The 20,328-nt window shown below is 39.9% G+C and overlaps 1 protein-coding gene across 2 annotated transcripts in view; it reads left to right on the top strand.

Moving 5' to 3' along the window:
- Positions 1 to 1,613: 1,613 nt before the first annotated feature.
- The window catches only part of SRP72 (signal recognition particle 72), a 42,890-nt gene continuing 24,175 nt past the window's right edge, over positions 1,614 to 20,328 (top strand). For both annotated transcript variants that reach the window (XM_033214590.1, XM_033214591.1), the window contains exons 1-8: positions 1,614 to 2,471; positions 4,394 to 4,514; positions 6,448 to 6,571; positions 8,530 to 8,673; positions 8,756 to 8,867; positions 12,001 to 12,032; positions 13,660 to 13,784; positions 13,872 to 13,929. In XM_033214590.1, the coding sequence (XP_033070481.1) occupies positions 2,363 to 2,471; positions 4,394 to 4,514; positions 6,448 to 6,571; positions 8,530 to 8,673; positions 8,756 to 8,867; positions 12,001 to 12,032; positions 13,660 to 13,784; positions 13,872 to 13,929 (825 nt within the window). In that variant the 5' untranslated portion in view covers positions 1,614 to 2,362. The remainder of the gene's footprint in view (positions 2,472 to 4,393; positions 4,515 to 6,447; positions 6,572 to 8,529; positions 8,674 to 8,755; positions 8,868 to 12,000; positions 12,033 to 13,659; positions 13,785 to 13,871; positions 13,930 to 20,328) is intronic.

Here is a 20,328-nt window from a genome sequence, read left to right as displayed (position 1 = left end):
CTCCCATCCCCTGAAATCTAAACATAACTGGCTTGAAACCTGTGACAATTCTAGTCAGTAAAAGTCTAAAAGCTCTTCTCATGATTTTTACTAATTGACAAGAATTACACCCTCCAGCACCTACAGTTCAAGCCACCTTTCATGCTTTTTGCATTGTATATACTGCAAGGACCAGACAAAAATATGGCAGGGGACCATATGACATATCAGGAGCTGGGCAGTTTCTGCCCTCAAGGAACTCACAGATTAGGTAAGGAATATGAAGCAAAAAATGCCAACTGTGTGCCAGGCAGTATGCTAGATCCTAGGGATACTGCAGTGAGCAAGGTAAATATGGTTCCTTGGCCTCAGAATTACAGTCCATATAGAGTGAGATAACCCTTAATTGATTATCAGTGCTCAGAAGTAGACAGAATCTCCTATAAGTGGTCTCCCAACCTTTTTTGGCACCAGGGACCGGTTTCAGGGAAGACAATCTTTCCACAGGAGTTGGACAGCTGGTTTCAGTATGATTCAAGCTCATTACATTTATCATTGGATTCTCATAAGGAGTGAGCAACCTAGATCCTTCACATTACCAGTTCACGATAGGGTTTGAGCTTCTGTGAGAAGCTAATGCCACAGCTGATCTGACAGGAGCTCAGGCCGTACTGCCCACTGGCCCACCAGTCACCTGCTGCTGTGCCGCCCCGTTCCTAACAGGCTACAGACCAGTACCAGGGTTGGGGACCCCGTTCTAAGAGGATGCAATCAATTAAGGGTTATCTCACTCTGCATTGACTATAATTCTGAGGCCAAAGAACCATATTTACCTTGCTCACTGTAGTATCCCTAGGATCTAGCATATTGCCTGGCACATAGTTGGCATTTTTTGCTTCACAAGGTTGCCCAGTCTGCAAGATCAAATGTTTCCTCAAAGTAACTTTCAACGTAGAACCAGAAAGACTGAAAGACAAAAAAGTTAGCAAGGTCAGGCACGGTGGCTTACGCCTATAAATCCTGTACTTTGGGAGGCTGAGGAGGGCGGATCACTTGAGGTCAGGAGTTTGAGACTAGCTTCGTCAGCATAGTGAAACCCCATCTCTACTAAAAATACAAAAATTAATCGGGCACGGTGGCTCATGCCTATAGTCCCAGCTCCTTGGGAGGCTGAGGCAAAAGAATCGCTTGAATCCAGGAGGTTGAGGTGGCTGTGAGGTTCAGCCTGGGTCACAGAGCTAGACTACGTCTCAAAAAAAAAAGAAGTTAGCTAGGTTCCTGAGGGACAGAGGGAGTAGCAGGAGTTGTAAAAGTCATGACAAGATATGAGTCTGAAAAGCAGGCCATTCAATAAAATACAATATTCACATCAAGTGTATCTCTCACATCGTCTGGGTGTGGTGGCTCATGCCTGTAATCCCAGCACTTGGAGAGGCTGTGGTAGGAGGATTGCTTGAGCCCAGGAGTTCCAGACCAGCTTGGGCAACACAGCAAGATTCCCGTCTCTTAAAAAAAAAAAAAAAACTCACACCAAGTGTACCCAATAGCTACCCATTCCGTTCGTACATCTGAACACATCTTGACACTAAGGTCGTAAGCAAACCCTATTATTTTATATCTCTAGAACAAATATAGTATCCCTATTTCACAGTCGGGAAAAAAGACTCCCAGAAGCTAAGTAACTTGTTTATTGTCAGGCATCTAGTGAGTCGCAGAGCCAGGAACTGACCCCGGGCATTTTCACCTTATTACCCTTTCAGCTTATTGCCGACTGCTCCCGAACGGAGCGAAAAGGACAGGCAAAGGGTTTCACCAAACCCTTTGTAATGGGAGATTCTTGCCTTCTTACCTTTCCTCACGTTTGCTTCTCTGCCAGAATGTCCTCCCCTACTTTCCCCAGAACCCAAGTTCTCCTAATCATCTTTCAAGATCCCTTTCCCTCAACCACCGACGAGCCGTGCCCATTCTCCTTCAAATGACTCCCTACGGCTTCTAGTTCGTAGTATTTTATTTACCACCTCATAGTTCTTTTATTTATATCCCACAAATGATCGTCCGGGCCCGCACCGTGGGACCGGGACGCTGCCTCGACCATGGCGGTCTCCTGGAAACACGCCGCTTTGAGCCGAAACTGGTGACCGTGTCCCAACCCCTTCCGGGAGTCCGACGCCTCTTTCTCCAGGCCAACTTCAAGCGAGGTGTATCAACTCTATCCGTGCAAATTTCTTGCCACGAGAGCAGAAGATTACGGTCTCCGATGCTGCCTCAGGGTTGAAGACGCTCCCGACGCTTAGCAATCATCAACTTCCTCCTCCTCTTGGCAGCCTCAGAGATCCTCTTCCGGGGCAGAGGTCGCCCGGCCCCGCCCCTCGTCTCCTCCAAGATGGCGAGTGGCGGCAGTGGGGGGGTGTCAGTACCTGCGTTGTGGAGTGAAGTGAACCGGTATGGCCAGAACGGCGACTTCACGCGCGCTCTCAAGACCGTCAATAAGAGTAAGTGTCGGGGTGGGCACTGGGGCGGGCCCAGGCCGGCGGGAGGATGCGGCCTGTTTCCGGCGCACGAGACCACCTCGCGCGGGAGGCACGGGAAGGGGAGACCCCCGAAACCCCCCCGACCATTCTCCCCCCGGCTCGGGCCCGAACGTCCGGCAGACGCAGGTCTCACCCCTCGGCTTCACCATGCCAGCCTGGGGTCCCTGGTTGCTTAGAGCCACGTGTACTTCCCTCTTTACCCCCCACGGGAAGCGAGGGCAGGTTTTAAAGAGACCGCAGCTCTCGGAGCCCATTTCAAACTGTTTTCTTATTTGACTCCCTCTTTGCTGTTTTATTTCACAAATATTCCAAAGTGCCTCCTTTTCTTCTTCTTCTTGAGCGCAATGATCAGGACTGTATTACTGAGGGAGCTTGTTCTCTTTGGCCGCTAAAGGGGGAGGAACCTGCTTGGGACACGTAGTTTAGAAGCTGGTGCTGACCAGGTGGAAGCTGTACGTATTCTACTGGGCGAGAGGAAAGGGCTGGATCTGGATGTCAGGCCTGTCATTCCCACAGATGGGATGTCTTCAGTGTTATTAAGTTAGGAAATATGTGTATGGAAGCACCAACACTGGGAATAATGTCGGAAGAAAAGTTTGGCCTGTTTTTTTTTTTTGCCTTGTAAGGGATAGTTTAGGGTTTTACTGCCTTTGTTGTGAGGTTTAATTCATCATATCCTTTTGTTCTTTACTACATACCTGAAATGTGGCATGGCCATGCTACTTAATGTTCTCGGTGGTGCGCAGTTCTTCTCTAGTGAAGATACAGCCTGTGCATGTTAGATTTGGAAATGTAATTACCAAGGCACGGCTTAGCTGTTCAGAGTAGTATTAACCTAAAGGGTGTGTCAATAACATACAAAACTGTCTAAATAATTTTCAACACTCCAGTACTGGGTTAACGTGAAAAGTAGTGATTGTGCCCACAGTGCACTTTTGGTGATTTCAGACATTGAGGAGAATAGCTACGAATTAGAATTTATCCCTAAATTTGTTTGAATTAACTCTAGCCTTCCAAACAGTACTATATACTTAGTAGCAGTGTAGTATTTTGCAGGAATTCTTTTAATCAGCAAAAGTTGTCAACTTGTTCGCCAGTATGTTTTCTTAATTGGTAGAAATTCTTGTGATTCTTTGAGAAATGGACTTCTGTAGTTGCACAGGAACAAGAGTAACGATGATCCTGGTCATTTTAATACCGAACAGTTGTTAACGTTGAAACTTGCCACCTGAGTTCTTCCTTATACTTTGGTCATCTTAGGTGAAAAGGGAAAATTTTAATGATTTTTGGAAACGTTGCCAGCAAGATAAATTGCCTTTGCATTATACTTTATAAAATGTTTCCAAAATATTCTCATTTCATGTTTTCAGTAACCTTATTTAAATAGGTAATGCTTTTCTAATCATTTTGTAGCTCAGAAAACTAAGATTTGGCTGTTAGGTGATATACCCAAGACCTCAAGGCATTTAGTGGCAAGCTTGCACCAAACCTAGGTCATCTGCTTCCAAATTCTACCTGAACTTTTTCCCTGTGAAGTAATGAACTATACAGAATGTAGCATGCATTTCAAGATGAAATATCTGGAGCAATTGCTTCTTTCTTCTTTATTTCACTGCATTTTTTTGGTACATGCATACTGGGCATCTTTATCTCATTGAAAATTTAATCTATAACTCTCCTTATTGTCACTTTTTAAGTTAAAAGCGAAGATTATTTTCTGGGTTTGTTTTGCTTTGTTGCTGTTTCTTCCAGTTGTTCTGACCAATTATTTCTGTTGCAATAAAATTAGAAATTTAGCTTTCGGAGAGATGGGATGGGAAAATTTAGTAAAAATGTGAAAAGGAAATGGATTTAAAAATGACTTTCCTAAAATTGTTCTCTAGTACTACAGATCAACAAAGATGATGTAACTGCCCTGCATTGTAAAGTGGTATGCCTTATCCAGAATGGAAGTTTCAAGGAAGCTTTGAATGTCATCAATACTCACACCAAAGTGTTAGCCAAGTAAGTGATTCAGTTAGTTGCTTATTCAGTTATTAGAAACACTTAGTATAGCTATAATCTCTTCCATGTATTTTTCCCCAACTATTTGCTGATTTTTTTAATCTTTCCTTCCTTTTTTTCCCCCTTTTGCTTGTCAATAATGTTTCTGAAACTGGGAGGAATACTATTAACTTCTGTTTCTTTTAGCCTTAGAGGGTCTATTTTTTTTGTTTGTTTTAACCATTGTGTTTCCTTTGAACCACTAAGGAGGTGAACCATAGAGAGTTGTGGTACATAATTATGAGTCCTTGGAGGATGTAGGGAGAATAACTCAGTCAAAGTTTCTTTCCTGTTATACCTAGGCTCCAAAAAAAAGTGTTGAAATTAAATTTGAAGCATATTAATGGGATACTGGTTTATAAGGTGCAGAACAATATATAATATACTTCCTTTTGCGAGAGGAGGAGGATGTAAAAATTTATATATGCATTTGCCTGTATTTGCAAAACAAACAATATAAAGAGAAACAATGAATAGTCATTTGTGGGACGCCGAAAGAGGGAGATCACAAGGTCAGGGGTTTGAGACCATACCGGCCAATATGGTGAAACCCCATCTCTACTGAAGATACAAAAAATTAGCTGGGTATGGTGACACGCATCTGTATTCCCAGCTACTCAGGAGGCTGAGGCAGAAGAATCGCTTGAACCCAGGAGATGGAGGCTGCAGTGAGCTAAGATTGCACCATTGCATTCCAGCGTGGGTAACGGGGAGACTCCGTCTCAAAAAAAAAAAAAAGTCATTTGTAGGAGGTGATAGGAACAGGTTAGATTTGGGTAGCAGTGGGAATAAAGCCTCTTAGTGTACATCTTTTTATATTTGAGCCGTATAAATGTGTTACAGAGATTAAAAATTAATTTTCAACTTTATTAAAAATAAAAGGGAAATGGAGGCAATGCTGCTTTTCTCCTGTTAAATATGTTTGTGCTAAAATTCACTGTCTTGATTTTGGGCTATTTTGTGAGAGACATTTTCAAAAACATTTTGTCAATGAGTCTTGGATAAAAGTATTTATAAATTTTTTTTTTTTTTTGAGACGGAGTCTTGCTCTGTCACCCAGGCTGGTGGAACCTCCACCTTCCAGGTTCAAGCGATTCTCCTGCCTCAGCCTCCCAAGTAGCTGTGACTACAGATGTGCACCACCACACCTGGCTAATTTTTGTGATTTTAGTAGAGACAGGGTTTTGCCAGTGTTGGCCAGGCTGGTCTTGAACTCCTGACCTCAAGTGATCCGCCCGCCTCGGCCTCCCAAAGTGCTGGGATTACGGGCATGAGCCACCGCACCTGGCCCAAAAATAAATTTTTTTGTTAGGTAAGTAAAGGACATTAGCCTTTGCTTTAATAAATATTTTTTCTCATGGATTATGGTTGAAACATCAGCAATGAGGTATCACATTAATGTAGATGAATTTTTAAGTGTGTGTATGTTAGTAGTATTTACCAGTTGTTTGATTACAGGTACTTCTTTTAAGATTTATAGTTATTTTTTCTTTGCTAATCATTTGTTTCTTAAACAAGTTTAAAGAAGCATTATATGGCTTATTGTTTTGTTAATGAATTTAAGAGACTTCCAAAACAACCCATTTAAAGCAGCCTTCAAATTATCCTTGTATCTAAGACAATTACTTATTTAGCAGATTAATGATTTCCTTCTTGAATGTTTACTTTAATAAGAATATCCATGAAAGAAAGAGAGGCTAGGGAAATTGATATATGCTTAATTATATGTTTGATAGACATTTACAAGCTATCTGATATTTAGATAAGTCTCTAACCTTTGTCAGTTTTCTCATCTGTTATCAGGACTAAATCCAGTGCTTAGAGTGATGTTCTATATATTGGGTGCATTGCATTGTTAGATAATAATCAGATACTGGTTTTTTTCCTTCTTCAGTAACTCTCTCTCCTTTGAAAAGGCATATTGCGAATACAGGCTGAACAGAATTGAGAATGCCTTGAAGACAATAGAAAGTGCTAACCAGCAGACAGACAAACTGAAGGAGCTTTATGGACAAGTGGTAATTACTGCTTTTAAATACATGTTGACAGTGATCCTGAGTGAGCATGACTACCTCTAGCAAGGAGCAGGGTTGAGGAAACCCAGCCCATCCTGATGCTCCACAACACTAGCCACCAAACCAGTCCTTGAGGTTTGAACATAATCCCTCTTCTTGATCTTCATACAAACAGTTGCATATATAACATGCTATGAACAAATGACTTCCTCAGGTAATTAGAAAATCAAAGAAAATGAAAGAACTAATCTATTTAATTTTGACTTGTGAGTTAGAAAGATAAAGCACATTGAGCTTGTATACTTCAACAGGTTTGAAATAGTATTTCACTAATACTGTATTCTAAGTTTAAAATAAAGGATATCATGATAGATGAGAATTTAGATGATTCTAGCCCATGAAATCATGAAAATATTTTAAAGTATGTTGAGACATAAAATTAAGCCTAATGTAAAATGGAGCTGTTAATGACAAGAGGACAGAAATGTGTATATTATAGTTAGCAAAACCCTCTTAAAGCTTTTCCTTTTTTTTTTTTTTTTAATGGAGTCTCGCTCTGTTGCTCAGGCTGGAGTGCAGTGGCACTATCTTGACTCACTGCAGCTTCCAACTCTCAGGTTCAAGCGATTCTCCTGACTCAGACTCCCAAGTAGCTGGGATTACAGGCATGCGCCAACTCACCCAGCTAATTTTTGTATTTTTTGGTAGAGACGGGGTTATGCCATGTTGCCTAGGCTCGTCTCAAACTCCTGGCCTCAAGTGATTTGCCTGCCTTGACCTCCCAAAGTACTGGGATTACAGGCCTAAGCCACCACGCCTGGCCGCCTCTTAAAGACTTTTAAGTGTCAATTTAGGGCAAATAATGTTGTATTGAATGTATTGTTCTCAGGAGGTAGTATGGATTGAATAATACAAATGAGTTGAAGAAAGATTTGGACAAATTCATGGATTGTAGGTCTATAAAAAACTTTTAAGGTAAACTGGATAACTTTAGGGTAAATTCTAGCATTTTGAGGTTAAAGACATCAACCTGTGTCATACATAATGGACTAATTTACCTACAGTGGCAGTTATTATTCTTTCAGCACAACTTGAATGAAATCAGGAGGAATTCTATTGTGTCTGCTTGAGACTCACCTGTGTGATAGCTGGTTTCTAAGAAAGATAAAATGAAGATTATAGTGAACTCTAGGAAACATTAAGTCTTCTTCTTAACACTTAATTTTGTTCCTGTTTTAGTAATCATTTTGTGTTGTGGAAAAATATTTTCGTTGTAATTTTAGATCTAAATAACAAGGTTGAATTCTTATAAAGGTGTTCTTTCACAACCTATTTAGGCACTTTACTAACTTCAAGAAGATAGGTAATAAAAATGACTTTTCTTGGCCGGGTGCAGTGGCTCACACCTGTAATCCCAGCACTCCGGGAGGCTGAGATGGTCAAATCACTTGAGGTCGGGAGTTAGAGGCCATCCTGACCATGGAGAAACCCCATTTCTACTAAAAATACAAAATTAACCAAGCGTGGTGGCGCATGCCTGTAATCCCAGCTACCTCAAGAGGCTGAGGCAGGAGAATCTCTTGAACCCAGGAGGTGGAAGTTGTGGCGAGCCGAGATCACACCATTGCGCTCCAGCCTGGGCAACAAGAATGAAACTCCGTCTCAAAAAAAAAAAAAAAGAAAAGAAAAGAAAGAAAGAAAATGACTTTTCTCAACTGAATCCTGCCTACAGATCCACAATAGATTGAACATTCATTTTAAAAGTATTTTCAAAAAGTAATTTATTTGGAAGTATGACTAGTATGTGGAACTCATTTAAAAATTATAAAACATAAACAGTTGATTGTTCCCGTTATGCTGAACTAGGATTCCTACTTAGTGGTTCCAAAAAAGATTTGCATGGTATTAAAGACGTAACACCATATTTGTCTCTGATTTTTTACTTGCTATTTATTATTCAGTTATACCGTTTGGAACGCTATGATGAATGCTTAGCAGTATATAGAGATCTTGTCCGAAACTCCCAAGATGATTATGATGAGGAGAGGAAAACAAACCTTTCAGCAGTTGTTGCAGCTCAAAGCAATTGGGAAAAAGTGGTTCCAGTGAGTATCCTTGTGGTGTACCAATACAGTCATGAAGTATTATTCATGTTTAGTATTTAACTGGTATTTTGTCCCCTGACAGGAGAACTTGGGCCTCCAAGAAGGCACACATGAGCTGTGCTACAACACTGCATGTGCGCTGATAGGCCAAGGCCAGCTGAACCAGGCCATGAAAATCCTGCAAAAGGCTGAAGGTTTGAAGTTTGTTAAACTTACCTGTAAATATAATGTGCATATAACTTTGTATTTTCTAAAATTGCATTGGACTTCTGTGAAATTATTAAATGGAAGTTATCGATGCAGTGACAATTTCTCAAAGTTCATGTAGTCTTTCTCTTTTTTTTTTTTTTTTTTTTTTTTGGCGGGGGATGCGGACAGAATCTTACTGTGTCACCCAGGCTGGAGTACAGTGGCATGATCTCGGCTCACTGCAACCTCTGTCTCCCAAGTTCAAGCAATTCTCCTGCCTCAGCCTCCTGAGTAGCTGGGATTATAGGTGCATGCTACCACGCCTGGCTAATTTTTGTATGTTTAATAGAAACGGGTTTCACCATGTTGGCCAGGCTGACCTCGAACTCCTGGCCTCAAGTGATCCACCCTCCTCGGCCTTTCAAAGTGCTGGGATTACTGGCACTTTCTCTATTTGACCATATCTCACCTATATTTCTAATCCCTAAGCCAGTCTATTAGTCTGTTTCCAACCATACCAGACCTTAACATTTGAATTTTGAGGAGCAGGTTTTGAACAAGTTACTGTGAATGTTATGTGTAGATTAAGTGAGTTAATGAATGTCAGCCATTCACAATAATATAGTATAAGCATGCATGATGGCATATAGTATAAGCATTCAGTAAATATTTTGTCACTATTATTATTGTTGTTTAACAGGTATTCAAGTAATAACATGGTGTGCCTATGTGTATACACACACATACACTACATTTATGTATTGATAGCACCATTCAAGCATTTTTTTTGTTTGTTTGTTTTTTGTTTTTTGAGACAGAGTCTCGCCCTGTTGCCCAGGCTGGAGTGCAATGGCGTGATGTCAGCTCACTGCAACCTCCACCTCCCAGGTTCAAACAATTCTCCTGCCTCAGCCTCCCGAGTAGCTGGGATTATAGGTGCCCGCCACCACACCCAGCTAATTTTTGTATTTTTAGTAGACACAGGGTTTCACCATGTTGGCCAGGCTGGTCTCGAACTCCTGACCTCGTGATCCACCTGCCTCGGCCTCCCAAAGTGCTAGGATTACAGGCGTGAGCCACCACACCTGACCTCAAGCATGTTTTAACTCCATTTGGTATGTTTCTTATATGATATTTGCATGCTTTGAAGCTTTTTTGGTGGGGTTGTGGGCAGGGGAGGAACAGAGTCTTGCTCTGTCGCCCAGGCTGGAGTGCAGTGGCAAGAACTTGGCTCACTTCACCCTCCACCTCTCAGGTTCAAGCAGTTATCATGCCTCAGCCTCCCAAGTAGCTGAGATCACAGGCGCGTGCCACCATGCCCAACTAATTTTTGTATTTTCCGTAGAGACGGTTTTCGCCATGTTGGCCAGGCTGATCTCAAATTCCTGTTGTCAAGTGATCTGCCTGCCTTGGCCTCCTAAAGTGCTGGGATTACAGCCGTGAGCTACTGTGCCCAGCTGAAGCTTTTAATTAAGAAAAAAATTAATTGATTAGAGAACTGTGTCTGGTATTAACACATGAAACATTTTAACTTTGCTTGTGCATACATTTTTCCCTGGAAGCTATAAAAGTGATGTAGGTACTGCAGTGATCATTGGGGTGGAAAAAAAGGTGAAACAAAGTCTGTTTTACTATTAAATATTAGGGTTTAAAACGAGAGCAAAGTTTTACTGTTAAATGTTGAAAGTTAAGAACAGAGGTTAGAGCATCATGAGGAAAATCTGTTTTAGAATTATAATTTTTTGGCTGAGTGCAGTGGCTCACGCCTATAATCCCAGCACTTTTGGGAGGCCGAGGCAGGAGGATTGCTTCAGCCTAGCAGTTCAAGACCAGCCTGAGTAACATAGTAAGCCTTCGTTTTTACAAAAATACATATATATATTTAGCCAAGTGTGGTGGTGCACACCTGTATTCCTAGCTACTCGGGTGACTGAGGCAACAGGGCCTAGGAGGGCCTAAGAGATTGAGGCTCCAGTGAGCTGAGATCATACCACTGTATTTCCAGCCTGGGTGACAGAATGAGACCCTGTCTCAAAAAAAAAAAAGAGATAATTTCCTGACCTCAAGTGACCCACCCACCTCGACCTCCCAAAGTGCTGAGATTACAGGTATGAGCCACTGCACCCAGCAGAATTATAATTTCTTGATCATACCCAATGAAGAACATTCTCATACATTGTGGGTTTGAGTGTAAGAGTAATACAGACTTTTCAGTGAGCAATTTGGTGATGTGTAGCAGATTTTAAAATTTACCTACCCTTTGATCCAATAATTTCACTTATAGAAACTTAAGGAAATGATTCGATAAATTTACATATGTGTCTGTATGAATGTTCATTGAAGGGATATTCATAAGAACAGAAATTTAGAAACAGCATGAAGTTCTCTACTATTAAAGGATTGGCTAAGTTTTACCATAATCACAAAGTAATTACAGTCATTACAACCAATAACATTAAAAAAGATACAGTAATGTAGATCTATGTTTATTGTAACAGAGATATATCCACAGGATATTGAATGGGGAAGGGAGGTTTCAAAATAGCATGCACAGTGTCTCACTTTCATTTTAAAATGCAACTGTGCATTTACATAAAACTAAGCCAGGTATAGTGGCTCACAGCTGTAGTCCCAGCTACTTGGGAGGTGGAAGTGGGAGGATCACTTGAGCCCAGGATTTCAAGGCTGTGGTGAGCTGTGATGAAGCCTCTGCACTCCAGCGTGGGCAACAGAGTGAGACCCCCCAACTTTAAAAACAAACAAAAAAATATTAAAAAGCTAAATAACTGAAATGCTAGCAGTGTTTATCTCTGGGTGGTAGGATTATTTATTTTTATACTTTTCTATAATTGGTTTTTTGCAATTAATATTTACTACATTTGTATTTTTTGATGCACTTTACAAATATTTTTAGCATAGACACAACAAATGAAAGAAAAGTGCCAAAGAGCTAGGAAAGTCAAGAGACTGATAATATATATGTAGTATATTTGATGCTAATGTAAATTTCACAGTTGCTTGTTACTATGATTATCTTGGAATCTTCTGCCTAGAAATTTAGATCTTGCTCTTTGGAATAGTGAAAGACATGGAATTTACCCAGCAATACTACTTTTAAAACAATTTTTTCTCCTATAGATCTTTGTCGCCGTTCTTTATCAGAAGACACTGTAAGTATTCCATCATTGTTAAACCAAAATTTTACACTTCTGACTATTAACATTACTGAGGCTTCATTGTACTATTTATTGACTTTCTTTAGAAGATGGTGATTAAGTAGGAATCACACTAGAAACCACCCTCTTGTATCAGTTATTTGATGAAGTCTATTAGAGTGAGAAATCACAATACAAAAAATTTTGGCATACCTTAAGCACTTGATTATACATTTATATAATGTAAATTTATTCCCCTATTTTAGGATGTAGGACTAAGGTCTTTGAGGATTGGTCTGCTCACAGAAGTTCCATGTGTATTTCTTATGTAGTGACATAATTCAACATTCCCAATTTACACTTTTGGTTTTTCTTTTTAAGTGTAACAATATCTTAAATACAGTAGGTAAGCACTTTCATTATAGAGTCCTTAGAGATTTTTTTTTTTTAACCAGTCTCTTACCAAAGCCAATCTTTTTGGCTCACAACTAATTAGACAATAATTTTCTTTAGGAATTTACCTTTACCGTATCTTTCTGAGTATTCAGCATGATTTACATTGAAATATGTCTCTTTTCACATTCATAGTTCACTCTCTCCTTTTTTTTTTGAGACGGGATCTTGCTGTTTCACCCAGGCTGGATTGCAGTGGTGTGATCATAGGTCACTGTAACCTCAAACTCCTGGGCTCAAGCAATCCTCTCACCACAGCCTCCTGAGTAGCACCACCATGCCCAGCTAATTCTTCTTTGTAGAGATGGGGGTCTCGCTGTGTTGCCCAGGCTTGTCTGAACTCCAGGCCTCAAGCGACCCTCCCACTTCAGCCTCCTAAAGCACTGAGATTACAGGCGTGAGCCACCATGCCCAGCCCATAGTTCTTCTCTTTAATATTTTTAAGTTTTATCATTTCCTCATCAAACACAACTGCATAATGGGTTTGGAAACAAACATACCTGACTCCTGGTCAGCAGATACTCACCAGGTGAGAGCAGGAGCGTTGGGTCATTAAAGGAGCGTTGTCTTCTAGTCTTGAGTATTCATTGTACAGCCTTTTCAGAAGGAGAGGAGAAATGTGGATTAATCTGGAATATCAGTTAAGAGAGCTACTACTTTAATTACATAATTTGTTCAATTATAGGATTAAAGTACAGAATTAGTTCCAGCTTTTGAAGTTTTTTGTACAGTGTTAATTGGAATTTTGTAGTTTTTATAGTAGAGTTATAGTAGAGAGAAAAGCATTTTTAAATGTGCTTTTAATGAGAAAATTATGTTTCCAGAATTTAGGGGTATCATTATAAAAAGATATACTTGCATGTTGGTTTTTTACTTAGGTTTTTTAATTCTTGGGCTTTAGAGGATGATAATGATCAATAAATGGTATTCCTAAACTTATTACCATGTTCTTCTAGGATCTTTTTGCCTTTTTTTTTTTTCTTTAGATACTTCTTAGAAGTTGAAGTCTTTTTGCTATTTTCACTTAAACTTCTCTCTTGCTGGCAATTTCTAAAGAATTGACTCTAAAGGAAAATTTCTGAAATTATGTCTTCTTCAGGATTGTATCTCTTTTGAATTTTTCAGTTATTTGATAAATATGTAGATCAGTTTGGAAAATTTATATGGGAAAAATATTTCTTTCTTTTAGGATGGGACTGAGGAAGACCCACAGGCAGAACTGGCCATCATTCATGGTCAGATGGCCTATATTCTGCAGCTTCAGGGTCGAACAGAGGAGGCTTTGCAACTTTACAATCAAATAATAAAACTAAAGTGAGTTATTAAAAGGAAGTATCTTTTATATGGGAATGGGTTCTTTTTAAGGTTTGTTTGGTTTTGACTGTTGCTTGTTGTTCACAGACCAACAGATGTGGGATTACTAGCTGTAATTGCAAATAACATCATTACCATTAACAAGGTATGGAATATTCGTGGCTTTCCTTACAGATATATTTTACCCTGAAAGCTCATCACCTTAGTTTTAGTTTTGTTGTAGGAGTTCTTTTTAACATGATGAAAAAAGTCCAGTTGTAGCAAAATCACAATGGAGAGTATTACTTAACTGTCCTAACGATAATGATGCTGCCAGGTATATTTTAGTAATAAAACTTTTTGTAGTAGATCCTAGAGTTTTTAACATCTCCCCTTTTCCCAGTGTATAATAATATAGAGACTCTCTCTTTGTAAGAGATATAAATTATTGGGGCTTTTAAACTTTAAGTGTATGCATATTTTATATGATTTCTTCATCTGTGGAATCTGAATGTGTAAGTGTTCTTTATATAATTTTTTTCTTGGGTTTTCTTTTTTTAGGGAGTATAGACAGGTGCTCTTTCTCCTCCCCCACACCCCATCCAATGTAAAATATTACAAATATATATATAAGCACTCTAACTTAGAGTACTGTACTAATGTCACTAGCCACCATTAGAAACACCCTTTTTTTTTTTTTTTTAAAACAGAGTCTTGCTCTGTCGCCCAGGCTGGAGTGCAGTGGCACGATCTCGGCTCACTGCAACCTCTGCCTCCCGGATTCACGCCATTCTCCTGCCTTAGCCTCCCGAGCAGCTGGGACTATAGGCGCCCCCTACCAAGCCGGGCTAATTTTTTTTTTTTTTAGTAGAGACAGGGTTTCACCGTGTTAGCTAGGATGTTCTCGATCTCCTGACCTCATGATCCGCCCACCTCAGCCTCCTCAAGTGCTGGGATTACAGGCGTGAGCCATCGTGCCCGGCCAGGAACAGTCTTAATGGAAAAAGTTTTATTTTATTTTCTTTTTTTTTTTTTAAGACTGTCACCCAGGCTGGAGTGCAGTAGTGCAGATATTACTCACTGTAGCCTCAGGCAATCCTTCCAAGTAGCTGGGACCACAGGCACATACCACCATGCCTAGCTAATTAAAAAAAAAAAAAAAATTGTAGAGACAGAGTCTTGCCATGTTGCCCAGACTGGTCTTTTAACTCCTGGGCTCAAGCAATCTTCTTGCCTCAGCCTCCCAAATTGCTGGGATTCTAGGGGTGAGCCACCACGCCCAGCCTGGAAAAATATTTCAAGTTCACATTTGAAATCCAAGTCAGTGGAAAGTAAGAAAAGTAACATTTGAACTTACGATTTATCTTGATATACCATGTGATTTTTCAAGTACCACCTTATTTCTTCCTCTCAATAATCTTTTTAGGTGGTAGTCCTTATCTCTGTAGGAGTATAATCTGAGACTAAAAGTTGGTAAGTAATTTGTATAAGGTCATAGCCTACTTACTTCATAAGAGGTAAAACTTGGATTCAGATTCTAGTTTCTGACTTCAAAGCGTTCCCCTTTTACTACTTAGTGGTACTTCTCTCCTGTGGCAGAAATGTAGTATATCCCTGGATGTAGATAATGGCATTAAAAGGGGTAGTAATCGTGGGAGGTTGCTGCTGGCCATTGGTATGGTATAGATTTCCAAACATTTGATACTAGCCTTTGAACCTTGGCAAAAATATATACCTGCCTGTGTTCATGAATTTTGAAATACTTGTCAGAACAAATTTTTTTTTTCCCGACATGGAGTCTCTCTCTGTTGCCCAGGCTGGAGTGCAGTGGCACGGTCTCGGCTTACTGCAGCCTCTGCCTCCCAGGTTCAAGTGATTCTGGTGGCTCAGCCACCTGAGTAGCTGGGACTACAGTCACGTGCCACCACGCCTGGCTAATTTTTGCATTTTTAGTAGAAATGAGGTTTCACCATGTTGAACAGGCTGGTCTCAAACTCCTGATCTCAAGTGATCCTCCTGCCTCAGCCTCCCAAAGTGTTGGGATTATAGGCGTGAGCCACCACACCCAGGCAGGACAAATTTTTTTTATCTGACATACATACTTCTAGGGGAAGAGAGTGTGTAAGATACTAAATATCTCAGTCTGAATGGTAACTTATACATTGAAAACTTTCTTCAGTCAATGGGTATTTCTGACTTTTTCACAGTAGTACTGGATGCAATAGGTAATGAAAAATACAAAGTATCATCACATAGTTTAAAAACTCATTTTGGTGTTGAAAAAATTTGTTCATGTTTTAATTTTTTGTCTGTATACTTTATAACTGTATACTTAATACTACATTTGGTGAACGGAAAGATCTCTGGTTTGGCAAGTTTGAGCTGACCCTTGAAGGAGGACTATGGTTTGAAGGTTAAGCAACAGCACAAAAAAATGTATATATGAAGAAATATTTATGATTTGTAAGGAAAAGGGAGGAAACAGAAGAGAGTATGTATTTGCTGGATAGTTTAAAAAGTACATTAGATTGAACTATATCAGAGTCTTGGAAATCAAGTTTAAGAAAGTCTGGCAGTGATGTGCACAATTAATTGAAGTATTAAAATAGTGATGTGAGAGAACCAGCTAGAAAATACGGTTTCTTTAGGATTGATTTATATGAAAGGCAATTTCTTGCTGCACATTAAAATAGTTTCAAATTGGTTTGGAGCGCAACACTAAGAAAAAGTAGAATTTATTTTAGATTTCTTCACTTCTTTTAGTCTTTAAACTGGTAGAAGACCTGTTTTAAAAAAGCACAGTGGTATCATGTATTTGCAAGTAAATACATTGTTTTACAAAGCTGGAGTATTGTGCATGTAGTAGATACTCAGATGCTCAGTTTGTGCTTCTCAGTATGCAATCAGTGTGACTTCGTTTTCTCCCGTTTTTTGGGGATGTATGTGACTTTCAGTAATTCTTCATAGGTCTTTCTTTAGGCAAATAACACTGTGCCCCTACATGGGAATTTTAGAAATTGAGCTTCTTTATGCTTTTGCTTGGTTAAGAAGAAGGGACTTTAGGAAAGGAAAAACAGTAGATATGTTACATGAGTATTTTCTGCTAAAAAAAAAAAATGGGTTCAAAAGTGGTTACAGATGTGTTTCTGAGGTTTCATGATTTGCTTACAGAGTGACTACAGGCATACCTCGTTTTATTGTGCTTTACTTTATTACACTTTGTAAGTTTTTCACATACTTAAGGTTTGTGGCAATCCTGTGTTGAGCATGTCTGTTGGCTCCATTTTTTTTTTTTTTTTTTTTTTTTTTTTTTTTTTTTTTTGAGATGGAGTCTCGCTCTGTTGCCCAGGCTGAAGTGCAGTGGTGGGATCTCGGCTCTCTGCAACCTCCGGGTTCAAGCAATTCGCCTGCCTCAGCCTCCCGAGTAGCTGGGACTACAGGCATGTGCCACCACACCCAGCTAATTTTTGTATTTTTAGTAGAGACGGGGTTTCGCCATGTTGGTCAGGATGGTCTTGATCTCTTGGCCTCAGGTGATCCAGACACCTCTGCCTCCCAAAGTGCTGAGATTACAGGCATGAGCCACTGTGCCTGGCCATGTTGGTATCATTTTTTTTTTAGTAGCATGTGTCCATTTCATATCTCTGTATCAGTGTTTTTTAGCATTGAAGTATTTTTAAATAAAGGTATGTACTGGGCTGGGCACGGTGGCTCACACCTGTAATCCCAGCACTTTGGGAGGCCAAAGTGGGCAGATCACGAGGTCAGGAGATCGAGACCATCCTGGCTAACAGGTGAAACCCTGTCTCTACTAAAAATACAAAAAATTAGCCAGGTGTGGTGATGGGCGCCTGTAGTCCCAGCTACTTGGGAGGCTGAGGCAGGAGAATAGCGTGAACCCGGGAGGTGGAACTGGCAGTGAACTGAGACCACACCATTGCACTCCAACTTGGGTGACAGAGCGAGACTCCGTCTCAAAAAAAAAAAGAAAAGGTATGTACTTGTTTTCAGACATAATGCTGTTGCACACTTAATAGACTACAATATAGTATAAACATAACTTTTATATGCACTGGGAAACCAAAAAATCTTTGTGACTCCTTCTATTGTAATATTTGCTTTATTGTGGTGGTCTGGAACCAAACCCGAAATACCTCCAAGATAGGCCTGTATTTTGAAGAGAAGTGAGTTACTTTTTATTTATCATCTAAATTCTAGAGGGCATAGCTTGTAGAAATTGTCAAATTAGGTATTTTTGTAGTCCTAATACACTGCAATTTGTGCTGTCCCTTTTTTCCTTCAGAAAGCTCAAAAGCAATTAATAGTGGAAAAATAAAACAGAAATCTTGCTCTCCATTTCTTTTTTTTTTTCTTTTTTTTTATTATTACGCTTTAAGTTCTAGGGTACGTGTGCATAACGTGCAGGTTTGTTACATATGTATACTTGTGCCATGTTGGTGTGCTGCACCGATCAACTCGTCAGCACCCATCAATTCATCATTTATATCAGGTATAACTCCCAAGGCAATCCCTCCCCCCTCCCCCCTCCCCATGATAGGCCCCAGTGTGTGATGTTCCCCTTCCCGAGTCCAAGTGATCTCATTGTTCGGTTCCCACCTGTGAGTGAGAACATGCGGTGTTTGGTTTTCTGTTCTTGTGATAGTTTGCTAAGAATGATGGTTTCCAGCTGCATCCATGTCCCTACAAAGGACCCGAACTCATCCTTTTTTATGGCTGCATAGTATTCCATGGTGTATATGTGCCACATTTTCTTAATCCAGTCTGTCACAGATGGACATTTGGGTTGATTCCAAGTCTTTGCTATTGTGAATAGTGCCGCAATAAACATACATGTGCATGTGTCTTTATAGCAGCATGATTTATAATCCTTTGGGTATATACCCAGTAGTGGGATGGCTGGGTCATATGGTACATCTAGTTCTAGATCCTTGAGGAATCGCCATACTGTTTTCCATAATGGTTGAACTAGTTTACATTCCCACCAACAGTGTAAAAGTGTTCCTATTTCTCCACATCCTCTCCAACACCTGTGTTTCCTGACTTTTTAATGATTGCCATTCTAACTGGTGTGAGATGGTATCTCATTGTGGTTTTGATTTGCATTTCTCTGATGGCGAGTGATGATGAGCATTTTTTCATGTGTCTGTTGGCTGTATGAATGTCTTCTTTTGAGAAATGTCTGTTCATATCCTTTGCCCACTTTTTGATGGGGTTGTATGTTTTTTTCTTGTATATTTGTTTGAGTTCTTTGTAGATTCTGGATAATAGCCCTTTGTCAGATGAGTAGATTGCAAACATTTTCTCCCATTCTGTAGGTTTCCTGTTCACTCTGATGGTAGTTTCTTTTGCTGTGCAGAAGCTCTTTAGTTTAATTAGATCCCATTTGTCAATTTTGGCTTTTGCTGCCGTTGCTTTTGGTGTTTGAGACATGAAGTCCTTGCCCATGCCTATGTCCTGAATGGTACTACCTAGGTTTTCTTCTAGGGTTTTTATGGTATTAGGTCTAACATTTACGTCTCTAATCCATCTTGAATTAATCTTTGTATAAGGAGTAGGGAAAGGATCCAGTTTCAGCTTTCTACTTATGGCTAGCCAATTTTCCCAGCACCATTTATTAAATAGGGAATCCTTTCCCCATTTCTTGTTTCTCTCAGGTTTGTCAAAGATCAGATGGCTGTAGATGTGTGGTATTATTTCTGAGGACTCTGTTCTGTTCCATTGGTCTATATCTCTGTTTTGGTACCAGTACCATGCTGTTTTGGTTACTGTAGCCTTGTAGTATAGTTTCAAGTCAGGTAGCGTGACGCCTCCAGCTTTGTTCTTTTGACTTAGGATTGTCTTGGCAATGCGGGCTCTTTTTTGATTCCATATGAACTTTAAAGCCGTTTTTTCCAATTCTGTGAAGAAACTCATTGGTATCTTGATGGGGATGGCATTGAATCTATAAATAACCTTGGGCAGTATGGCCATTTTCACGATATTGATTCTTCCTAACCATGAGCATGGTATGTTCTTCCATTTGTTTGTGTCCTCTTTGATTTCACTGAGCAGTGGTTTGTAGTTCTCCTTGAAGAGGTCCTTTACATCCCTTGTAAGTTGGATTCCTAGGTATTTTATTCTCTTTGAAGCAATTGTGAATGGAAGTTCATTCCTGATTTGGCTCTCTGTTTGTCTGTTACTGGTGTATAAGATGCTTGTGATTTTTGCACATTAATTTTGTATCCTGAGACTTTGCTGAAGTTGCTTATCAGCTTAAGGAGATTTTGGGCTGAGACAATGGGGTTTTCTAATATACAATCATGTCATCTGCAAACAGGGACAATTTGACTTCTTCTTTTCCTAACTGAATACCCTTGATTTCTTTCTCTTGCCTGATTGCCCTTGCCAGAACTTCCAACACTATGTTGAATAGGAGTGGTGAGAGAGGGCATCCCTGTCTTGTGCCAGTTTTCAAAGGGAATTTTTCTGGTTTTTTCCCATTCAGTATGATATTGGCTGTGGGTTTGTCGTAAATAGCTCTTATTATTTTGAGGTATGTTCCATC

The sequence above is a fragment of the Trachypithecus francoisi genome, unplaced genomic scaffold, assembly GCF_009764315.1.
Source record: "Trachypithecus francoisi isolate TF-2019V2 unplaced genomic scaffold, Tfra_2.0 Lachesis_group1, whole genome shotgun sequence".
Classification (NCBI taxonomy): domain Eukaryota; kingdom Metazoa; phylum Chordata; class Mammalia; order Primates; family Cercopithecidae; genus Trachypithecus; species Trachypithecus francoisi.
This window is presented reverse-complemented; position numbering and strand designations above follow the sequence as displayed.